The sequence below is a fragment of the Cyanistes caeruleus genome, chromosome 6, assembly GCF_971803275.1.
Source record: "Cyanistes caeruleus chromosome 6, bCyaCae1.hap1.1, whole genome shotgun sequence".
NCBI lineage: Eukaryota > Metazoa > Chordata > Aves > Passeriformes > Paridae > Cyanistes > Cyanistes caeruleus.
In genome coordinates, this window is record NC_141706.1 from 8,774,459 (window position 1) to 8,782,628 (window position 8,170).

Consider the following 8,170-nt stretch of genomic DNA (forward strand, 5'->3'; position numbering starts at 1 on the left):
GAATTGCTGCATGAATAAGGTTTGGGAGCACCCCTCAGCTGCATTCTCACCACCCAGGATTGTGGGAATAGGGAGCACACGGCACCGGTGTCCCCACGTCACCCCACGGAGCAGCTCCAGCCCCGGGGCGGCTTCTCCGGTGGCGGAAGAACCGGGATGTGCTGGCGTCACCGGCATCGCCGCCGGCTGCCCGGCTGCTCCAGCCCAGCTAAATATAGCGGAACCGTGCTGGAATGTGGGGGGTTCGGGGAGCAGAATTCCCTCAGGAGATCAGGTACCCTGGTTTGGAGGGTGGAATTCCAGCCGGAGAGGGGATTAGAGGGGTGGAATTCCCTCAGGTGAGCAGGTACTGAGGGGTTTATGGGGACAGAATTCCCTCATCAGAATCAGGTACTGGGGTTTAGGAGGATGGAATTCCCTCAGGAGAGAGGTTTAGAGGGGCAGAATTCCCTCAGGAGACCAGGCACCAGGAGTTTAGAGGAGCAAAACTCCCTTGGGAGCAAGAGCCAGGGGTTTAGGGGAGCAGAATTCCCCTCAGGATAAGCAAGCAGTTTTCAGTTCAGCAGGGGCAGAATTCCCTCAGGAGAGAGCAGGTATCTCTAAATCAGGCAGGATGAGCCTCTTTCCTGAGGGACAGCAGCTCTGTGAGGGGGAAGTGTAGCTCCCATGTTGAAAATTCCCAAATTCAGGAGACACAAGCCTGGAGAGAGCATTTATTCCCAAGATAAAATGAAGCCAACAGGGGACGAGCCGAGGTAGATGCTCCAGTGACCCACCCGGCTCCTGGCACACATCAGGCTCACTCCAAACCACCAGACCACCAGGAATTCCTGAACCCCAACTTGAGTGAACCCCAGCATCCCCACCAGGAATTTACAGGCAGGAATTGCCCAAGATTCCCCCCTGGAGAAGCCCCTTCCCACAGCAGCCAGCAAGTGGAGCCCCTCAGACCAGGCCCAGGGGCACAGGGGCAGGGAATTTGGGGGTGTCCCTGGCTTTTTTGGGGGGGGACCAGCACATCCCAGCCGGCAGCACAGTAGGAGGAGGATGCCGTAGCCCTGGGATTTAGGAGCAAAGGAGGCAGGATCCCATTCCAGCATCCTCAGTGTCAGACTTCAGGAGCAGTCAGCTGCAAAGAGACCAGGAGGTGTTTTGGAAAAGGGGCAGGAATTGGGGGACCCCACCCCACCCCCCCAGCACCCATGACCCAGAGGGGTTTGGGATCTCCTCCCCATTCCCAGAGCAGAGGGATGGATGCCCAAGGATGCTCCCTGGGGATTGGGGTAGGATGTTTTCACAGGGAGGGGACACAGATGGCAGCAGGATGGGGACTGTCATCCCAGGAGCCATCCCAATGCCGATGCTGCTCCTATCCAGGCTATTCCTTGGATCACCTCAGTGTAGCTGGGAGGCTGAGGCAGCTCCGCTGGTGGCACGGCCAGATCCACACGGGTGGCACTGGGGACAATCAGCATTGCCTGGGAAACACGGGGATTATGGGAGACACTGGGATCATGGGAGGCAGTTTTTGGGTCCATCCCCACCACCCCCTCTTCCTACCTCGTTGGAGCTGAGGCGGGTGGCCCGGCACCAGAAATTGGCGGTGGCCACGGCGATGCAGAATTCCAGGATGGTGAAGATGAGCAGCACGATGGAAATCCCATTCCCTGCGAGCTCCAGGATGGGGAAAACCCTATCAGTACCCCCCCAGCAGCACCCAGGAGGACAAACCCCACACAGGGCAGCATTCTGTAGCTCCCCCTTCCTCTCCCTCTGCATCCCCAGCTCCAAGGTCTCGCTCCAAGCCCTCCATCCCGCCGTTTTTATGGCTCGTGGATGCTTCCAGGGGGTGACTCATCTCCCGAGGTACCAGCCTAAAATAGGTCGTGCCGGCAGAGGAGAAACCGCCACCCCAACGGGGATTTGGGAAACGGCACAACACCCCTTAAGGGCTGGAGAAAAGGCCCTGGGGTGGTTCCCAAAGGCTGGAATTCCACCATGGGGGATTTTACCAGGACGAGATAGCTGTAGTAGTTGAAGTTGGAGCGGTAGAGCCCGTTGAGGTTGAGGTCCACGATGAAGGCCACGATTCCCAGGAGCGCGAAGATGGCACTGATGACGTTCATGGTCTGGCTGCCCTTCACCTGCGGGCACCCAGGGGGCTTTGGGAGGGAGTGGCAGACCCCCCCCTAAAAATCCCAGAGGGACACCCCACCCACCCCATGGGCTCACTCCCGGTGTGCTCCCAGGAAACCTCACCGCGCATTCCGTGGGGCTCTTCTCGGCGCCGATGGAGAGGCACCCGGAGATGATGAACTGCAGCAGGAAAGAGGGGGCTCAGCTGGCACTGAGGGCACCCCAAGCACCCCAAACCTGCCCAGAGGTGGCACTAATGGGGCACAGGGGACACAGTGACCCCCCCCCCCCGCCCTTGTTTTCTAGCTGCTGAGGCCTTGGGAGCTGCAGGTGCATCATTCCCGGTGGGCATCCCTTCCAATGCGTGTCCCACCTGCTGGCATGCCCCCCAGCAGGATTCCCTTCCCTGTGAGCATTGTTCCCTGGTGAGATTCCCTTCCTGGTGGGCATCCCACCCCCCTAGCCACTCTTTCCTGGTGGGTATCCCTCCCTGGCGGGCATCTCTTCCCGGTGGGCATCCCTTCCCAGCCCCCTGGCACGCACCGACACGCCGCCCAGGAAGGGGATCTCTCCGATGACGAAGACGGAGGTGTAGACATTGGTGAGCGTGGTCAGGACGATCCCGAAGCCGATGTGCAGGAATCCCGTCATAATCTGGATGGTCTGGAAGAGCGGGATGGATGGGAATGGGGTCAACTCAACCCTCCCCGCCCACAGAGCAACCCTGGGCATGGGGGATGCCTTAATCCCAGCGTCTCTCCAGAGCCACAGCATCCCCTGAGGGATCAGCAGGAATCCCCCGGGAATGAGCTGAGGGGAGATTTTCCAAGGGTTTCTCCTCCCGAACTCCCTCCGCCCGCCCCCCCTAAACTCACCCCCATGACGCGGTTCTTGCCCTTGGGGAGGGTCTCCGCCGTGTACATGACGGCGCGGCTGCCCAGCCGGAGGCTCCCCATGCCCTGCATGAGGAGAGCGGGGGGCACCGGGACCCCCCGGAGCAGCCCCGGTCCCCACCGGGGCCGCCCCCGCCCCACCCCGCCACAGCCCGCGCCCATTGGCTGAGCGCCGTGACGTCAGCGGCTGCGGCATTCCCCCCCCCGGGGCACCGCCCAGCCCACGGGGGACACGGGGGGACGCGGGAACACACGGGGGACACGGGAACACACGGGGGACACGGGGCGATGGAGGGAACAGCCCCCCAGAACCGGGGGGGGCGGGAAGTGGGGCTGCGTGGGGCTGGGAAGATGCTCCGTGGGCTCCCCCGGCTCTGGGGGGCTGCGCGGGGTGTGGGGAAATTCCCGGTGATGTCCCCCCATTCCGGGCAGGGCTCCAGGACACCGGGTTCCCGCCGGGAAGAGCTGCTCATCCCAAACCCACATGAGTTAAGGAGATCGGGGTGCTAGCCCTGCGCCGCAAGTCCCCCTCCCCAGGCTGCCTGATCCCCCCCCTCATTCCCGCTCCTTCCAGCTCCACGCCGTGTTTACAGGAGCGCAGAAAGAAAGAAAAAAAATAAATACATTTTTAAAAAAACAACAACAACAACAAAAAACCAAACCAAAAACCACCAAACCACGCCGCAGCAGATTCCTGGAAGAAAAATCCATCAAGGGCCATTAAGCTCCTGCGGCTCCTCCCCGCAGAGCGGGAGCACGGGCGCGGGGGGGCGGCACCCAGGACGCGGAGCTGGGCACTGCCCAGGCACGATTTCACCTAGATCTTCTTCCCGAGGGGAGGGGTGGGCCTGAGTATCCTGGATCTGGTCCGTGTTGCAGGAGGGGAGGAGTAGAGGGGATCCCCCACACTGATCCCCCAAACTTTCCCCCCGCAACTGTCTTCATTCCCCATTTTTAAGGTGTCCAGCCCCGAAGAGAAGGAGCCAAGAGCTCCAGACAGAGGATTTAACCTGAAGTCAGGGAGTAATAAACACCCTGGGAATGAGGGGGGTCACACGATACCACTCTGCATCCCAAATTCATGGAGGACACCCCTGTTCCCCATCCTGATCCGGACAACACCACATCCCCCCGCATGGAGAGATCCCTTCATGGAGATCGCAGGGCACGGGAGACGCAGGATCCTGAGAGGAATCTGGGGCTCTGGGAGGGACTCCCCATTTCCCTGGAGCAGTAACATTCCACAAGCTCTCTGGCCAAGTGGAGGACATTCCGGTGCTGGATGCTGTCCAGGAGGAGCTGTGGGAAGGAGTGGAATTGGGGCTGGGAGTGTCACCCAGCTCAGAGCAGGGGACCCACGGGGGACGGGGATGACGGGGTCGCCTCACTCCCACCCTACACCATCTCCTTCAGGGACACACGGTGTCCCCATTCCTCACCTCCAGGGTGGTCCTGCAACTCAGAAGGGGGTGCTCCAGGGGCTGTCCATCCCTGCCAGCACTGGTCACCCCGCAGCCGGACCCCAGCTCCCCACCGGCCACTCGGCTTCCCAGGACAGTGGCCGGCACCGAGAGCCACGTGCGGCCACTGGTGACAGAGACTGGCACGAGCAGGGCTGGGACAGGGATTTGGGGATCCCCATGGTCCTTCCCGCCATGCCCAGGGGACCCACCCAGGGGTCACCACCCCATCCCTTTCCCCAGGGAGGGCAGCCAGATCCCCCAAAAACCCCCTCACCCAGAGCACCTCCTGTGCGGAGGCTGGGGCTGCAAGGAGCAACACAAAGCACCTTCTCCTGGGAGCCTCCATCGGGATAGGGATGGAAAAAGAGAGAGGACCTCCCTCAACAATGGCTTTAACACTGGGAGGAGGGTGGTGTCCGCGGGTCTCCCACTGGGAAGCTGGGCAGGGTGGGCTCACCCCTTGCACCCACCCGGGGCTCCTTTCCAGAGTCTCCCAGGGATTTGACCCTGGACACTTATCCCACCTTTCCCAGCGGGAAACAAGGATTGGCCCATGGGACACTGCAAAGTCCCTGAGGAGGGCAACCAAAGCACCCATGCGTGGTCCACAGTATTCCCATCCTGAATCCAAACTCGGCTGTTGGGAAGGAAGGAGCCCTATCTCAGCCCAAACGCGGTTCTTTGGGGAAATGCCGATTTATTTAAAACAGAGCATCCTCAGAAGTATCTGAGCTGCCAATAGGAGCCTCATCCGGCTTGGAGGAGGTCCCCGGAGATGGGGGAATTCCAGCTCCCTTTGCCTCTGGAGGATCTTGGACTCCGAGCAGCGGGTGCTCCTATTTGGCTGCACTGCAGTGCTGTGGGAGCTGTGGATCGGCCGCCTGCGGCTCCAGCACACTTCCTGCTGTGCCACTCGCTGCTGGGAGCTCCTCACTGGAGCAGGCTGGGCTCCCAGTTTGACTTCCAGGCTCTTCTTGGCCATGTGCATCCTCAGGACTGAGCGGGTTCCGCTGATATCCGCGGATTCCGGGGAACACGGAGAGCTGTCCGTGGCATCTTCTCCACTGTCCACAGTCTGGCAGCTCCCGCTGAGGCTCGAGGAGCAGGGGAGGCTCTCCGAGGAATGGAGTGACGCTTGCCGCTGCACCAGTTGCTCCTGGGAACGCCTCACTGGAACGGGCTGGGCTCCCAGCTTTACTTCCAGGTTCTTCTTGGCCACGTGCATCCTCAAGGATGACAAATTTCTCCTCATGCCTGCAGCTCCAGGGGAGCAGCAAGATCTGTCCACGGGGTCTTCCCCATCCGGAGTCTGGCAGCAGCCACTGAGGCTCCGGGAAGGATGGAGGCTCCCAGAGGAGCTGAAGAAGCAGGAGCAGGAGCAGGAGGCGCAGCAGGGCAGGTGGCCTCGCTCCAGCAGCTGCCCCAGGTCCTCCCACAACAGCTGCCACATCTCCGAGTCCTGCGGGAAGGACACCCCAGGCCACAGCGGTGTCACCAGGTCCTGCAGCTCCCGGGCCGCTGTCGCACAGGGGGCGCAGCCGGGGCCGCAGCCGCAGGGGATGTACAGGGGGCTCCCGAGGGCAGCCGGGCCGTGGGGAGGGGTCTCCTCAGCCGGGGGGGAACCGGGAGCCTCTGGAGTCGCTCGGCTGCGCCGGGACCCCCTGGCCCGGCCCCTGAGGCGGTTCCGTTCCTTCCAAATGCAGGTGGCCAGCAGGACAGCTGTACTGGCCACCAGCAGGACAAGCAGGGGGAGCAGGAAACTCATGGCTTCATCCATGTCCCATCTTGGCCACACTGGGAGCCGCGAGTGGTGGCACGTGTCCTGTAGAGACACGGTGCTGATGTCACAGTGCTGTGGATGGGACACCTGTGTGACGTCACAGCCCCGCCTCAGCCCGGCGCTCACCGCTTTTGTGACGTCACGGCCCCAGGTCGCCCATCCCGAATCCAAACTCAGCACGGTGGCCGCTGCTGGGAGGAATATGAAACCTATCTCCGTAAACCCAGTACACCAGCCCAGCACAAAGGCTGGGAGGACATCCAGGCCATTTCCAGCACCTCCTTCGGGACCCTCGGGGGTGTCCCCCGCCGGCGACCCCCGCCCGGTACGGGGGTGGGAATAGGTTGCGCCGCGTTTCCCTCCGGAACTAATTTCCCTCCGGAACTAATGTTCCCGCCGCGCTTCCCGCCCGGACCACGGGCGGCGAGTGATTGGGGACGGGCCAATGGCGGCGCCCTTGCGGCACTTCCGGCGTGTCCCGGCGATGTGGCGATGGCGGCTCCCGGGGCCGCTCCGGGCCGGGGGAGGTCAGGGAGGCTTGGCCGCGCTCCGAGGGCCCGCCCGTGCCTTCTGGGGGGTTCAGAAGACCGGGGGGGAACCTTCCCGGGAGCCTGGGGATCGCGGTGGGGGGGTCTCGGGCGGGCGGTGCAAGGGTTGACCCCGGAGAGGTACCGAGGGTCCCGGTGGGACTCCCGGCTGGGCTGTGGTGGTTTGGGGGGGATCTTGAGACCGGGAAGGGGAGACCCTGCGGGGACTCTTCTCCCCTCCCGGCCCTGCCCGAGACCCCCCCGCTCTGTCCCGCAGGTCCCGGCGGCGCCGCGGTTCCCCGGGCGGGGCTCAAGAAGCTGGCGCTGCCCCCGGATTACAGCGGTGAGAGGAATGGGCGGCGGGAGAACCCCGCGAGGGCCGGTGGGGGCACTCCCCACTCTGTTCCCGGAGATCCTGGTCCTCATGTTCCCCTGCAGGGATCACCATCCCGGAGAAGCCGAAGCTGAAGTTCATGGACAAGGTGCCGGCGGTGCCCAAAGTCCGGCGGGAGCCCCGGCGGCTCCGTGACATCCGTGGCCCGTCCCAGGAGGCCACCGACTTCACCCAGGGCCAGTACGGGATCCTGGTGAGCGGGAACAGGCACGGAACGGATCGGGGGGAGAATTCCAGACGCTGGGATCGCGTGTCCCTGTTCCCAGGCGGGGCGCAGGAGCCTCCGTGTCCCTGAGCTGTCCCACCCTGTCCCTCCACAGGCTTTGGGCGGGGGGTACCTGCACTGGGGCCACTTCGAGATGATCCGCCTGACCATCGGCCGCAGCATCGATCCCAAATCCATGTTTGCCGTGTGGCGCGTGCCCGCCCCCTACAAGTCGGTGACGCGGAAAAGCCTGGGACACCGGATGGGGGGCGGGAAGGGCCCCATCGACCGCTACGTGACGGCGGTGAAGAGCGGGAGGCTGGTGCTGGAGGTGGGCGGGCGCTGCGAATTCGGGGAGGTCCGGCCCTTCCTCGCCCGCGTGGCCCAGAAACTGCCCTTCCCGGCCGTCCCCGTCAGCCGGGAGAGCCTCCAGGAGATGCGGCGGGAAGAGGAGGAGAAAAGGCTGAACAACCAAAATCCCTGGACTTTCGAGCGTGTGGTGACCTCCAACATGTTGGGGATGAGGAAGTACCTGAGCCCCTACGACCTGCAGCTCAAGGGACGCTACTGGGGCAAGTTTTTCCTGAAGCACAGAGTGTGAGGTGCGTCTGGATTGGATTCCTTTTGGAATTAAACTTTTCACAAGAGCCTGGAGTAGGTTTTGGAGCTGGGAATGCAGGGCTGGGAGCGTCCTGAGGGATAGATGGATCAGGGTTTGAGGCACGAGGATCTTTATCCCAAGGTGGGGTTTGGAGCTGGGGGATAAATGGAT

General features: G+C 62.9%; 2 protein-coding genes across 4 annotated transcripts; one reads left to right on the forward strand and one right to left on the reverse strand.

The window, feature by feature from the left end:
• Positions 1-699: 699 nt before the first annotated feature.
• On the reverse strand, positions 700-3,206 carry LOC111930400 (membrane-spanning 4-domains subfamily A member 12-like). Of its 2 annotated transcripts, none has more exons than XR_015288684.1 (7): positions 3,012-3,206; positions 2,680-2,799; positions 2,260-2,316; positions 2,013-2,144; positions 1,561-1,667; positions 1,395-1,478; positions 700-1,129 (listed from the first exon to the last, which is right to left on the reverse strand). XR_015288684.1 is itself a non-coding variant. In XM_086895648.1 (7 exons), the coding sequence occupies exons 1-7, from the start codon at positions 3,189-3,191 to the stop codon at positions 1,109-1,111; spliced, it is 708 nt and encodes a 235-aa protein (XP_086751774.1). In that variant the 5' UTR covers positions 3,192-3,206; the 3' UTR covers positions 700-1,108. The 2 variants fall into 2 exon arrangements, 1 of the variants encoding a protein (XP_086751774.1); XM_086895648.1 differs by having other exon boundaries at positions 1,561-1,674.
• A 2,030-nt stretch (positions 3,207-5,236) lies between these two features.
• On the forward strand, positions 5,237-8,045 carry MRPL16 (mitochondrial ribosomal protein L16). Of its 2 annotated transcripts, none has more exons than XM_023928718.2 (4): positions 5,237-6,597; positions 7,077-7,142; positions 7,238-7,386; positions 7,514-8,045. In XM_023928718.2, exons 1-4 carry the CDS (start codon positions 6,351-6,353, stop codon positions 7,997-7,999), a joined length of 948 nt encoding a protein of 315 aa, XP_023784486.2. In that variant the 5' UTR covers positions 5,237-6,350; the 3' UTR covers positions 8,000-8,045. The 2 variants fall into 2 exon arrangements, with proteins under 2 accessions (XP_023784486.2, XP_023784487.2); XM_023928719.2 differs by lacking the exon at positions 5,237-6,597 and adding an exon at positions 6,705-6,799.
• The last annotated feature ends 125 nt before the right edge of the window (positions 8,046-8,170 follow it).

Excerpts from the sequence above, each read along its gene's own strand:
- LOC111930400 (XM_086895648.1), bottom strand. The coding sequence starts at position 3,191 with ATGGGCGCGGGCTGTGGCGGGGTGGGGCGGGGGCGGCCCCGGTGGGGA. Across the intron at positions 2,800-3,011 it reads GCAAGAACCGCGTCATGGGG|ACCATCCAGATTATGACGGG; the intron begins GTGAGTTTAGGG and ends CCGCTCTTCCAG. Across the intron at positions 1,675-2,012 it reads ACTACAGCTATCTCGTCCTG|CTCGCAGGGAATGGGATTTC; the intron begins GTAAAATCCCCC and ends CCCATCCTGGAG.
- MRPL16 (XM_023928718.2), top strand. The coding sequence starts at position 6,351 with ATGGGACACCTGTGTGACGTCACAGCCCCGCCTCAGCCCGGCGCTCAC. Across the intron at positions 7,143-7,237 it reads GCTGCCCCCGGATTACAGCG|GGATCACCATCCCGGAGAAG; the intron begins GTGAGAGGAATG and ends GTTCCCCTGCAG. Across the intron at positions 7,387-7,513 it reads AGGGCCAGTACGGGATCCTG|GCTTTGGGCGGGGGGTACCT; the intron begins GTGAGCGGGAAC and ends GTCCCTCCACAG.